At 36.6% G+C, this 14,934-nt stretch overlaps 2 protein-coding genes across 2 annotated transcripts; both read left to right on the top strand.

The window, feature by feature from the left end:
- The first annotated feature begins 1,173 nt into the window (after positions 1 to 1,173).
- LOC148959026 (uncharacterized) lies at positions 1,174 to 7,515 on the top strand. Its single transcript, XM_089111403.1, has 3 exons — positions 1,174 to 2,015; positions 4,136 to 5,436; positions 6,184 to 7,515. The coding sequence occupies exons 1-3, from the start codon at positions 1,205 to 1,207 to the stop codon at positions 7,237 to 7,239; spliced, it is 3,168 nt and encodes a 1,055-aa protein (XP_088967529.1). The 5' UTR covers positions 1,174 to 1,204; the 3' UTR covers positions 7,240 to 7,515.
- A 2,474-nt stretch (positions 7,516 to 9,989) lies between these two features.
- Positions 9,990 to 10,640, top strand: LOC148959025 (uncharacterized). Its single transcript, XM_089111427.1, has one exon. It carries the CDS (start codon positions 9,990 to 9,992, stop codon positions 10,638 to 10,640), a length of 651 nt encoding a protein of 216 aa, XP_088967553.1.
- The last annotated feature ends 4,294 nt before the right edge of the window (positions 10,641 to 14,934 follow it).

The following is a 14,934-nucleotide window of genomic DNA, read 5'->3' as shown; positions in this document are numbered from 1 at the left end:
ATGCTGTCGATAATGCACTGGGCTTATGCAGACATTGATACTGCTATGATACAGATTCCAGGACAGGATAGGTATAAGAGGAGAACAACAGCCATCAGGAGAGTTTTCCTAATCTTTTACCATGATATAGATTAGCAATCGTGTTATTTTAATATAAATTTACCATGCCCATTTTTATTCATTGAGCATGAAGCTTTTTTCAAGGAAGCAAAATAATGGAGTGTGGTATAACCCCACACAATCACCTTACAAAAAGAATCAGCATGATCAAGAACATCACAACGTAAAAAAGTAAAACGTTTGTCGACAAAGAGAAAAACAGTCTATTCAAGACAAGATAATTGAACATAGTAAAGATGAAAGACAAACAATGTTCCATTATATGTCTGCATGATTTTGCCATCAAAATCAATGAAAACTCAAAATTGATAAAAGATAGGTGTTATAATTAAAGATATATCAATTTTACCGGTAAAAACTAAAAACGTAGCCTAGAAACAATCCAGGTTAGAAATGCCGGGGACTGCATCGGAAAGGTCATACAACCTTGTTTTAATAATGGTCCCTCCTGAGGTGTTGTCAAAAAGAGATGCGTTTATGAAGAATATTTATTTTGCATGAAAGCCTGTGTAAAAAAAGTTTGTCATGATAAATGTTAAATAGAACCTTTCCATTGGCTATTTTTGAAATTCAATAAAGTATGTAGAGGCTATCCTCTTGACTTTGCAGATCTTCAAGGAATTAATCTTCAAAGGATTTTTTCTTCATACAAGGTAGTTGTAGCAAACAAGCACTGCTCTAATTTAGGCAAGAAATTAAAGTTACAATAATACAAGCTGTTGGTACCAGCATGAACTTTTTCCCAGTTTAGATCATCAAATATAACGGCGGCTTGTATTCAACGCTTTATTATTTCGTAGTTGGCTATAATATTTTTATATATTTCCTAAGCAACGAATCCACCAGTGATTAAACATTAAATTGATAATGAATCATGCTTAATAAAAATCCCAGAACTGAAATCAGCATTGACAAACAGTAAATAATAACAGGGTATTAAAATGATGCCGAAAGATAACGAGTAATTTGAACCTGCAACAGTATTCATGTTAAAATTTGCTTGTTACAAATAGAAAATGTATTTCTTTGTAGTGGTAGCTTAAGGGATGCATATCAATGCATTTGCTACGCTACTAGGTACACGATGGAGACATACTTAACTTTTCGCTTGTTCTTCTCGCTGATGCTATCTTCCGTGATAGGGTGTCAAATTGTCGAAAGCAGACAGTTTGAGATATCAAAGACATATTACATTCGTCATTTTCATGGGAAGTGCGTAGAGTACGATGAGGTACGTCAGGTGCTGGTTTACGGTCGACTTTGCCGAGAAAAGTTAGAATGGCAGGGAGGAGCAAGACTCATCCATATACCAACAAAGAAATGCATCACTGTTAATGCCACAAGCGATGGAAGCTTTTTGTCTTTGTCAAGCCAGTGCAGTGGCACAAGCAGTTTGTTCCAATATGATGAAAGCAATCGAGTGATTCGGCATCTTGTCTCCAACAAATGTTTGCATCCAGAAACTGGAGATGCTGATCCTGCAATTAATACTGCAATTGTCCTGAAACCAGGCTGCGATGGAAACACCAACAAATTCTACTTCAGAAGGAATGCCTGCTATATCATCCGGCACTTTGGTGGACTATGTTGGGTTTATAACTCTGCAGAGAACTTGATCAAACTGATGAATCCATTTGCATGCGATCGCTTTGAGTATGTAAATAATTATCATTTGAGGCATGTTGAAACCGGCAAATGTGTTATTTTCTCAAGCTCATATATGCGACTGACAGACGACTGTGAGTCTCCAGAAACAATTTACAAACTGAACCAGAATTCACTATTGCAGCAGGGAAGCAATAGCTGTATTCATCCTTATGGCGTTTTGCTTCAACTACATAACAATAGTTGTACTGATGAAGACCGTTTGAGATTTTACTTCCACGATGATAAAGGTACTCTTATTGAATTACCTGTTACGTGTATTCTCCTGCCTGTCTCTGTTCAGAAACTTTGTGAGTTATAGACAATGTAACGGTTTTTAAAACGAATTGATCAGTTCAAATGCCGAACGCAAGCAGAAAGGGCAACCATTCCAAACCCACATTCAAATCCATATTAAATCAAAATCCAAGGCCATTTGCTTCATCAACAACTGCAACCTTACAACCGCTTTTTATCTGCGTCGTGTTTCTGATCGCTCGAACTTTTATGAAATTAACCATAAACGTTGCTTTCACAGATTCAGAGATAGTATCCCATGAGTCCTTGAGACATGTACGAGACACCAATACTCCCTATTGTTAACCCTATTCAAGTATTTTTGCCAATTTTATTAACTTTGTCTAGCAAGTCATCCCTCCTACCGATTTTCCAATCTCGTATGCTACTCCTAAATTGTTATATGATAAAGTACTTCACAACGCACTTTACAGTCCTGCACCATTCATTTCTGTTTTGCATCAACTCCAATATTTTGGTTAATGTTTGTTTTCCTTGGGAGAGGTCTATCTTGATGTCAATTTTTTGGAGGTCTTGTCTTATTTATTGTCTGCATCTTGGTTATTTTTGCTTTCTTTGTTGCTTTTACACTTTCCTAAGATATTCTCTAAGGGCTTTCCTTGTTGGCTTTTCAGAGTTTATTTTCATTGGATTCCCTAGCCATGTTTTTTTTGCTCTTATTACATGAACTATTTAGATCTTTGTTTGCCACGTTTCGTTGCTAGTTTATCACTTGGACTTTTTGCATTTCTGCGTTGGAAGGATATCAGTAGCGGTCTCTAGTTTTTTCGCTTGTGTCTACTGTTAACTGATATATAGGAATACACTCGCGACACAAAAACTTAACGGCCTAAATTTGATCTAATACAATGTTTTTTAATACCTAGAATGGTTTCATTTATATACTTCAACTGCCAAAATCTATTTTCTATTGATTATTTTCTCTTTCCATTTTTTTAGTTCTTCGTTTTCTATTCTTCGTTTCCCATTTATCGCTTTTGTGCTCTTTACTTTTGAATTTATTTACTTCCTTTCTTCAAGCTTGTTAGATATTGTACTACTGACAAAATCTATACGATTTTTCTTTAAAATGCTCATGTGACATCATCTGTGTTCGAGTGGACATTATCAGTTGATTTCGAAATGATTCTTTGATGATTCGAACACAATCATCAAACTTAACCTTATCTCCTAAATTCTTCCCATCGTTTTCTTTGGCAGAGCTCTGCTTTATGACAAGCATAGATTGCAAATCTTTGATTGGCTGAACGATAAAAGTTCTCCATACCCCTTTTATACCATCAGAATTCAAGAATATGACAACAAACGTGCCTCGCAGTTAGATTTAGGCCCAATGTGCTGAAAGATAACACAAAACTTTTTTGAGAAAATTTACTCTTTGATAATATTATGAAAAACAGCCGTTGTCCCAAAGTTGAAAATATGCCATTTTTAGACGTTTTGGGCTATATCTTTGCTGTAATGTGTGGTATGTCAGCTTGCAATGACTCATATAAAAGGGTGCGTCACGGTGGCCAGTTTGAGCATAGGTTCCGTCATAATGGCGAATTTAGGTTCATTTTCAAAAATCCATTTCTCCACTCTTAAATTAATGAAAACTAACATTTATTTAAGATTGGAAAAACGCATTTTACACTATTAACTTTTATTGGATAGTGGTAAAATTGTGCAAAATAAGCCTAAATCTAGCTGCGAGGCATGTTGGCAGTCATATTCTTGAATTCTGATTGGCTAATGGGGTATGGAGAACTGTTGTCGCTCTGCCAATCAAAGAATTGGAACCAATGTTTTTTATCACCCTGGTCCCTTCCTTAACAAAACTGACACAAAGATCATAAAAACAGACTTGTTACTTGTAAGTTATGGAGAGAGAGTAAATATAACAGTTCCTTTGCAAATACGGTAACATAAATATGCTCATTATAATAACTTTGCATTTTTGACATGATCAAGCTAGAAAATTTCGAGTGAATTAGAAAATAAAAAAATTAGAAATTTGTTGACGCTATCACAAGAAAAATCAATTAATGTTGTTCTTGTCTGCTTTTTCTAGACATACAGAAAGTAAAGGTCATTTCTGAATCATGCTTGACTCCCTCATCTTGCGGGAATAGTAAAGGTCACGTGATAGTTAATGGCCGCCAATACAGCTTGAACACACGTGGTATCAATGTGGTTCTCTTTGATTACCGAAGCGGTTTGTTCGAGTACAGAAAAGCGTACGATGTGTATGGAGATGCGGCCTCGAGAAACCTTTTAGCCAATTTCCTGGACAATCTTCCTTCAGGGAAATTACTTATGATGACAGCAAAGGAGGGGGTAAACATAGATAGCAATCTAGCCTTTGCGTTGCAAAAGGTTGGTGTTTCTGCAACGTTTGCAACTTCACCAGTTCCAAGTAATTATATGTCTTTGGCATATGTTGGCTATACAGGCCAGGCGAGGAAGAATTGGGAGAAAACTGTCAACAAAATTGGAGGATCAGGTGCTTCAATTATTGAAGTTAGCATCAAAACCTTTCATGAACGGGATGGAATTGATGATTGCTCAAATGAACTTGGAGTGAGAACCAGGAAAATACCGGATTCTAGGTTTTATGCAAAGAGTACCTGGAATAATGATAACCGTCACGGACCGCATTCAGCAAGGTTGCATTACTATGGTCCCGGTTGGTGTTCATACTACAATACTCCGATATCCGAATACTTGCAAGTTGATCTCGGGACTATGATGATTTTAAGTGGTGTTGCGATTCAGAGTCACGGCTCTGGCAATGGACATGCTGTAACAAAGTTCAAAATTGAATACAGTAAAAATGGAATAATATGGCAATTTTACAAGAGCGAGCAAGACTCAGTTTTAGAGTTTACAGCATTAAGAGAACGCAATATGCTTGAAACAAGTGTTAACTGGTTTCATAGTCTCAAAACAAGATTGATAAGAGTAGTTCCCACCGCTAGGTTAAGCAATATTAACGTAACTTGTCTGAGAATAGAACTTTATGGATGTGCTATATCGAGAGGTTTCTTGAGTGTTGACTGGTCACCATCGTCAAGTTTTTCTACAAATGATAATTTCAAAGGATCTTTCCTTGCATTCGGAACAATAAAGAACAATTTAACAATCGGAATATCAACGGCATCCAGTAACAAAAGCCTTGCAAATAAACTTGACCTGTTTCACTTTGACAAAATGAATGCATCGACAACGTTTGATAATGGAACAGTCAAAAAAGAAAGAGGTGTCGATAATTTTGTAACAGACAAGATCAAAAAAATTGACAGTGTTGCATTTCTTCGATTTAATATCGTTGAAGAAAATTATTACGCTTTTGATCTTGACATTTCTGGGAAGGTAAATATCTAACTAATCCTATATCATTTTCACAATAAACAATTTTTCTAACTAAGTGATATTTGATGAGCCAAAAAATTATTCGTAGTAAATCAATCTAGAAGTAGATTTTGCTGCAGGAAGAGGTTTGGTCTGATGAACATACGATAAAATTATAATTTAAATGAATGTTAGCATAATGATAATTGTTTTAAAATTAAGAGGATGGAGACAAAAAGTGGAAGAGCATATAATGAAAAACTCAAAAAGAAAAGTGATATTTAAGTGATCCGGTATAGTTTTAAAACTTTATAAAATCAAAACAGATATGAAAACAATTTGAACAAAAATAATTAGAAAAAAACAAATTGCATTTTGAAAAATCAAATTTCAGAGGTATTCGTAGACAAATTGGGTTACTTTCAGAAATCTAAAATATAGAATAATATAAAATATGAAATAAAGAAGAATGTAAGGTTAGCAAATCGTGTAAAAATAATATTATTTATATTTCATTTTTTACTTTTGAAAATATTTGCCAAATTCTTACAGGGGTTGAGTTAGGGAAACCCTAGCCTTTTATACTGCACACTACAAAGGGTTTTGGGTATGACATTAACCAATCCTGTCCAAAAGGCCAATCCACATTTCCAGCAGCAATATTTAAAAATTTAAGGATCGTTATGAATCTTTTTGATAGATAAATAGATCAAACGTAACAATTATATTCATTGGAATACAGAATTCTTATTAAACAATTTTTTGCAGGTCTTAGATGCAGAACTAGCCTCAGGAGAAAGACAGGCAGTCATCAGCACTGAAAGTCATGATGGAATCCTTGTGTTCTCATCACCACTTCAAATCAAAAGATTGCATCCCGACAAAAGCATTCTTCAATTAAATATCACAAAACAAAACTTCCAGTCGCTGACTGATGATAGCTTCTTCAACCTTAATCTGTCCGTGTCCCATTTGCTGGGAAAAAGCAACTCAAATGCTTATGTTGTTAGTCTCATGATTTATTTCAACAGCAAGTTTCTTCAGTTGAAATCACTGGCATTCGTCAACACAAGTCGCTTCAGTCTACCCCCGTCCAGAAACACAACCACGCCTGGGTTTATTATGATTCAGACTGTTACAATGTGGCTGCTAAACAGGCAGGAAATCTCGATAATACTTGAGGCAAAGTACCCAAAGATTATATCAAGAGGTGAAAACTGCAAAGAAAATATCATAATTGATTTTGCCTATAAAAACAACTTGGCAAAATTCAATGGAACAGTGAACTCGACTTTAGAGAGGAATGTGCCATTCAAATGCAAAATTAACCACATTAGAGATATCAGGGTGAAGTCAGTGAGGTTGCCGTCTCCTGAATTCAGTATGGTTTATGACGATGTGAATCAGCAATTCTTTTTCTGCTACCAAAGGAAAACATACATGACCAGAAACTCCGCAGTTTGTTTTTCACGAGAAAAGAACAACACGTTTTGGAAAACCATTCCTTACATTTCAGCGGTAGCAGGAATGGATGTCGAGAAAAGAGTTCTTTATGGGTTAGAACGAGTAGGGAAGTCATATGTCAAATCTCCTTATCCGTTTGCTCTTTACAGCCAGATAGAGGACACTGAATGGACATCAGCCAAAGATCAACCTCAGATGAGAGCCTCTTTGAACTGTTTGTCCCTTTCTCTATTACCCCAATCAGCTTCTGATCCATATATATTCAAAGTCGGTGGGGAACCAGTTTTTGCGGCAACAGCTAAAGGAATACTTTGGAGAAAAGAAGATCTTTCTTGGAAAAGGATCGTTTTTTGGAAGTAAATTGCATGACATAGCTACTTTAAAATATCCTTGGCTATTTCATTGTTCGTAGATACATTTGTGCATTTGACTGCATTATATATATCTCAAATTACATTTTTATCTAACTAAAGACATGTTTCCAAAATTTATTTATGCAGGAAGCAGTGTAATCAAAAGAAATATATACTGAGTAAATTAAATTAATTTCTTTCTCTTTTCGTACCCGAAATCGCAGTTCAAAGTTGAAAGCTTCGTAATATAATCGTAACGTATGTTTGTAATGGTGATAGCACTCGTTCGATATTGACATTTTTTTGGTTTGTCCTTGCATGAGGATATAAATTTCAGGCTAATATCTTGACACGTCTTCGGAAGTTTTTAGGAGATTATGCTTGCCAGAGTGACGGACCAATTATTGCTCCGTCAGTTGCTTTTTACTACTTTTTTGCACAACATTCAAAGACATTTAATAATCTATAATCTCCCTCATGTCTACTTTTTATCGCAAGATTTAAATACAAAACAACATTCACTATGTCTAATTCTTTTTATCTTTCAACTACTTGATTTCTTCACATTCCCAGTGACAGTTTTATCGCAAATGAAAACACATCTACCCTGTGCATAAAATTTGAATAATACATATACAAATAAATGTACAAGAAATCTATTAATATATTAATATATTAATATATCAATTAATATATTTATATATTAATATAATAATATATTAATTTCTTTCTCTGAGAAATAAATCAGCTAATTCATTCCATCAATAAAAATAAAAAGCTCCCTCAGAAGACGTTGTCACATCCCTCATCAAATCAGGTCTTGAGGCTACACACCCTCATCGCAAGAAGCAGTGTTGGGCCGTTGGTGCATCGGCACAAGTTGCTTCACCTAACCTATACAAAATCCTAACCTTTAATATAGCTTAATAGATTAAAGTACAAGCAGCTTGAAGTTCTGGGCAGGGAATGGAGAAAATAAGTTAACTTTTCCCCACCATAGAGCTCAATTTTTGTCACAAGAACATGCAAGAAGGGGTACAGAAGAATTTACCATGGCTGCAAGCTCAGTGTTAGATTCAACTCTACTTGGATGATAAAATGGTTTCAGTGACTGATGACGAGGCACGTATCAAATTATACATGGAACTGTGAAAACTTTCAACTGGTATGTATGCAAGAAAGTGGCTATCGAATTCAACAGCAGCATTGAAGGTCATCCCAGAGAAAGATCGTGCAGAATATATCGATGTGGATGTTGGAAAATTAACGTCAGTGAAAACATTTGGTATTGTGTGGAATGCTCAGTGAGATGTGTTCACATAAAATTCTGTCAAACATGCTGAAGGTACGGCATATACAAAACGTTTTTTGTTAAAGGAAAAGGCAACGCTGTTTGATCCATTGGGATTCATTTCGCCATATGTCATCCGTATCAAAGTCATCATACAAGAATTATGGTTTATATGGACTGAATTGGGATGATGAGCTTCCTGGTAATGTGGTAATGAAAATAAAAGCATGGTTTCATGAGTTGGAGAAATTGCCATTGCTTCAAATTCCAAAATGCTTAAGACGACGTCATTAGTAACAAATCAGTTCATTGATGTCTTTACGGATGCATCTAGTGAAGCATATGGTGCAGTTGCCTTTCTACAGTCTGTTTTCGAGTCAGGGGAATATTCTTCTCGCCTTATCATGTCCAAGGCAAGAGTTGCTCCTTTAAAATCGATAAGCATCCCAAGACTGGAACTGCTAGGAGCTCTTTTCGGATTAAAACTAGCAGAAAGGATAGCTGGCGCTTTGAAAATGGCGTTGCAAGACGTAAGAATCTGAAGTGACATTATGAATGTTTTGTGGTGGATAAGAAACCAAAGTCGAAAGTTGAAGCCGTTTATTGCAAATCGGGTTGGATTGATTCAATCAAGAACTGAAAACAGTCAATGGAGATACATTCCAACGAAGAAAAATCCTGCTGACTTACTGAGTAGGGGACTATCCGTGACAGCTTTGGTGCAGAATGAAAGTTGGTGGAATGGCCTTAGTTACCTGTACAATCCTGAAGAATCTTGGCCAGATAATCAATTTCAAGTAACAGACGAAGCAATATCGGAAATGAAGAAGACATCTGTTGATACAACAGCCTTATTTGTAACAAAGAAGTCTGACGAAATATTAGATCCAAAAAGATACTCAAAATGGATTAGATTGATAAAAGTAAATGCATGGGTGAATCCATTCTTGAAAAATTGCGACCAAAACATCTACGGAGTCAAGGAAATTTGAGAGTTGACGAATCGCAAGAAAGTGACTACGAGCTCATCATCAAATCCCAAAAGAAAGCTTTGAAGAGGAATATGAAAGACTGGTGAAAGGAACGATATTACCACCATCAAGCAAGATCATAGCACTGAACCCACAATTAGATAAAGATGAATTAATGCGATCCTGTGGACGGTTACAAAATGCAGAGTATTTACCATATCATATGGTCCATATGATATGAAATACCGCATATAATTTTACCGAGAGAACACGTAATAACAAGATTGATAACCAGGCAGTGCCATGAAGATGAAAATCGTGCCATAAGGACGAATCAAATGCTGGCAAAGCTATAAGAATGATATTGACTGATACGAGGGAGAGAAAAGATTCGCGAATTCTAAAAAAAAATGCAACCACTGCAAAGTAAAAAGGCAACATCCGCAAATCAACTAATGGCTCCATTACCACCGTTTCGTCTCAAAGGACCACTACATGCATTTGCAAGAATTGGACTTTGCAGGACCGTACATCACCAAACAAGGACGAGAAACAAGTCAAGAGGCACTTGTGTTTATTTGCATGCGCTTACTATCAAGGGCAGTAAATTTGGAACTAAAATATGGGCTGAACACCAATTCATTTCTTAACGCATTCTACAGAATGGTAAACAGACGGGGATTACCAAGCGAAGTATTGTCGGATAATGGTACAAATTTTGTTGGTGGCAACAAGGAGTTGCAAGATCTAATTAGCCACTTGGATAGAGATAAAATTGAAATTTCGGTTGTCATCAAAGGGATCACATGGTACTTCAATGCTCCTTTAGCATCACACCTGGGAGGGGTCTTCGAAACTACGATCAAAGCAGCAAAAAGTGCAGTAACTGCTATCCTCGGAAAAGCAGACATAACAGACGAGGAGCATCATAGAGCCTTCACAGGTGCGAAAAATCTATTGAATTCAAGACCATTGACGTTTCAAAGTGCTGATATCAAGAATGACGTACCTTTAACTCCTAGCCATTTATTATTTGGACAAGCTGGTGGAAAATTTGCCCCAGAGTCGGTCGACACCGAATATTACCATCCTTCAAGACAATGGAGAAGATTGCAAAAGCTAGTACGTCACTTTTGGAAGCGTTAGATGAAAGAGAGGTTGTCATCTTTATCTCCGCGCCGTAAATGGGACAAAGAACGAGGCGATTTACGGTGAATTATGTTATGTTGATAACATCACCATATACCCTAAGAGAAAATTGGCCATTGGGGCGTGTAGTAAAAGTCTTTCCAGGAAGCGATGGACATGTTCAAGTAGTTAAAGTGAAGTGTGAGCAAAGGAGATAAAACGGCTGATTTCAAGACTGTGTCCCTTGAGTTTGATAGTGGATAATGGTGTTTGATGACAGTTTCATCAAAGAAGAAGAGAATGGACAGAAGAAAGCGACTCGAAACCTCTAGAATGCTGACATCCTGCTGCGACTATGAACGCATTGACAGAAAAGACAATAAAGATATTAGACCACTTTAAATTTGATGCATGATTGAATCTTTAAATGTGAATAGCCTTTTCCTGCAGATAGATGAAATACGAATGCTTGTAAACCAATTGGGGATTCACGTTCTTGCAAGAAATGAGACCAAGCTTGATAATTCTATAGGTGATTGTTTAGTGAATATCGAAGGATATACTATCAAATAGTGTGATCGTGATTGTAAAGGGGTTGGTGTTGCAGTTTATCTCAAAGACACTCTGTTAGACAAATCTACTGTACGAGAGGACGTTCCTTAATCATTTTTTGAGCTCTTATGCGTCGAGATTAAACAAGTTCGAGCTGCTCCTTTCTTTGTTCTTACTGGGTACAGACCTTCTAGTTTAAGCGACCTTTGATCAGTTAGAGCAATGTCTACAAATTATTGATAGGGAGGGCAAGGAAACGATTCTTCTAGGCGATGCAAATTGCGATTTTCTGCCCACATATTTCAAAGAGGAAGTGTCAAACGACCTTCCAGCTCTTTCTCTACGTCTGCTGGAAATATATAATCTATTTGGCTTTCATCAATTAATTGAAGGCCCTTCTCGTGAGACACTGGCCACCGCTACTCTAATAGATCATATAGTTACGACAAGCAAATGTAATATAGTAACCTTTGGAATACAAAAATCCTCCCTCAACGATCATTACTTGGTTTTTTGTGTTAGAGAATTTCCTGGTGCGTCCGAAATCAACATAAAAATATTTCTACAATCCAAATGAAGAACTTTGATCAGACTCAGTTTGTAAACCATCTTTTAGCGGTAGACTGGAGAGGCATCGTGCGGAATACAGATGCTGTCAATGTTGCAGTGAGCAAATGGACAAACATTTTCTCGCATATTCTGGAAAAACATGCCCCGACACGAAACAGGCGTGTTTCTGACAAATTCTGTCCGTGGTTGACGAGTGATTTCAAACTTATGTGTAAGGCAAGGGATAAGTTAAAAAACAAGCTATTCGCTCAAACTCAGAACTGTTAATGCAGTCTTATAGAAATATTCGTAACCAATATAATGAATTAAATGGGCAATTAAAGCGCGAGTTTTTCTCCCACAAAATCGCTTCCTGTGAAGGAGACCTCAAAAACACGTGGAAGACCATCAATAGCGTTTTAAACAAGAAATCCAAAACCACCAACATTTTGTCCATAGACATCGACGGGAAGCACATCTCTACCAGTGCTGACATAGCAGAATCTATGAATAACTTCTTCTGTCCCATCGGAGAGACACTTAGTGACAAAATACCCACAGCAAAAACCCTGTTCTTGAGAATGATTATGATGAAAATCCATAAAAAACCAAACTTAAGTTTCAAGTTATTGTCACCCTCCAGTTAGGTAAAGTTTTTGACAAATTCAAAACCTCAAAAGGTTGTGGTACTGATGGCAATTCTATCTCTGAATCTCTGTTATCTCTGAATCTCTTTGCGATATTTTCAATCTTTCAATTGCTACTGGTTGATTTCCTGATAGCTGGAAAATTGCCAGAGTAGCCCCAATTTTTAAAAATGGTCAACCTAATGATCGATCTAAATAGCGACTAGACCTAGAGAAAACCTAGAGAATAATGACAGCCACAAACGTAAACAAAGAGCTTCTGAAATAGGCCATTATAAAACTGTATTGCTTGTACGATAATGTATATTTTTATGAGTCTCTCTTAAAGCATCCGGGGGCTAAATTCTGAAAGTAACAAAAACAAATCACATTTATTAGTTTATGATAAGTAACAGTATTATTCGTGTTTTGAGTCTCTGTCTACAAATTTACCTCGTCGATGTTCAATTCAACAATGATGTTGAGTCATTGTATGTTCCGTTTTGGTAAAAAAATATTGCAATCACTCCCCGTTAAGTTTTCAATACCTTCCACTTGTGTACTTCCGAGGGATTTAATTCATGGAAATTTTGGGGAGCGTTGATAAAAATAAGCTGTTTAATTTTCCCTTGAATTTTGGCAGGAAGAGAATTCCCATGAAACCGTAAAGCCAAAAATTTTGCTAATTGTAGTAGACCTTCTAAGTCTTTAATATGAACAAAAATTTAGGTTCTCTAATGAATGCTTGAAGAGAATCGTCTTCCTCTCAAAACACTGGCCAACCTCTCGAACCGAAATGTCAAAGAAACCGCACGACACTAATTGAAGTACATAGAACATCTCATTTTTTGGCCAAGATGCTGTTTTTGATATATTAGCTTCAGATTACCGTTTCATCCGTTTCTGTAGCAGAATTAAATGTCCGGCTCGATTTTGCAATGCAAGGAATACAGTATGCAAGGAACTTGTCGAGAAATTTGCAGGTTTGCTATGAACAGTATTGGAAAACAGAAAATCTTTTATTGTTTATACAAAAGTTTAAAAGGTCATGTCCTTACAGGAGCGCGGCTGTGGACCAAATACGTGCTAGCCTCCGTCCAGCTTGCGCAACGTCGCAGATTTTCTAGGGACCTGCTTACTTCGCAAGACAATTGCCTTGTGCAGAACTCTTTGTCTCTAGAGCCAATGAGATGAATTTTAACGTTTCACAACGAATCATAGCAGTGCCTCATTCATCGTATGGTATTGGGGATATCTTTGCATGCTAGTTATGAATCAGTTTGATCATGCGAGACATTCACCACTATCCTGTCGGTATCCATTGCGAGCATTATTGCGTATAAATAAATGAAATTCAAATCGAAGCGATTGTGTCTAAAATAAAATATTGCAAAAAAGACTATTCCCTAGCGAATTGCTGGCGACCTGGATATGTTGAGCTGATATTAAGCCCTGGCAAAACGACTAGACATTTCACTAAACATTTCTCTCATCTTTAGTTAATGAATTGTTTATTGGAAAGTTTATTCGTTTTGCCACCCTGTATAATGTTGTTTAGTCGTTATTTTGAACATAGCTTCGGTAGAGCGTAGACGTGAATGAAACTCCATATCGTTGATTTTATCTTTAAATATATACAAAACGTGACTATATACAGCTATAACGTAAACGTAACTTGTTAGCCCATCATGAATTTGTAGCGTGACTTTATCGTAACTTCACTACTTCAAACAACTTAACCTTACAATATAGGGCGTGAATATATAACGTAAGAAGACTGGGACGAGTAGGAATCCCCCATGATGGCTTGGGCTGCGAAATATATTGACTTCACAACATACTCCCCCGATTGAGTTGCCTGCACTCAATTTACAATAATACATATTAATCAATCATTATTCATCAACAAAACGTAAGAACATTTTTTTAAGCAAGCTGAAACTGTAAGCGTATACATATTGAAATATTTACATATTGTCTCTTCTAAGAAACTCTCCTAACTTTGCAGCTGCGCGCTTAGATCGCGTAATAGTTCTATCTGCTGGCTGCGCAGGCGCTATAGGTGCGTTGACTTGATTTGCTTCTGTGTTAGGTTCCTTACATGCAATTTCTAAAGGTACAAGTAATTTCAAGGGACGTCTGAATACTTTACCCTTACTCCTTTCACCTGCTATTTGGATCTTTGCTGATCTTACTCTTCCATCTGTACCTACAATCAACTCAAGAATTTTACATAATTTCCAAAAAGTGCGTTTTTTATCGTCATCCTTTAAAAGAACTATATCTCCAACCGATATGACTGGCTCTTCCCGTTTGTCTTTCGGTCTATAGGCTTCCATAATACCTGTTAAATATTCTTTCTTCCATCTCTTCGTGAATTGTTGAAGTAGAGTCTTATGATACTTGGCTCGTTTTGAAAGAGCCTCGTATGTACTTAGCATTTCATAGTACCTGTCTTGGGGCAAAAGTGATAGATTTCTTCCATTAATTAATTGACACGGTGTCAATGGATATGAAATACCGTCAGTGTCATCATATACATAAGTAATTGGCCTAGAGTTGATTACTGCTTTGACCTCTATCAA

This window comes from Rhopilema esculentum, chromosome 11 (assembly GCF_057945365.1).
Source record: "Rhopilema esculentum isolate cy_ngs chromosome 11, ASM5794536v1, whole genome shotgun sequence".
In the NCBI taxonomy this organism is placed as follows: domain Eukaryota; kingdom Metazoa; phylum Cnidaria; class Scyphozoa; order Rhizostomeae; family Rhizostomatidae; genus Rhopilema; species Rhopilema esculentum.
This window is presented reverse-complemented; position numbering and strand designations above follow the sequence as displayed.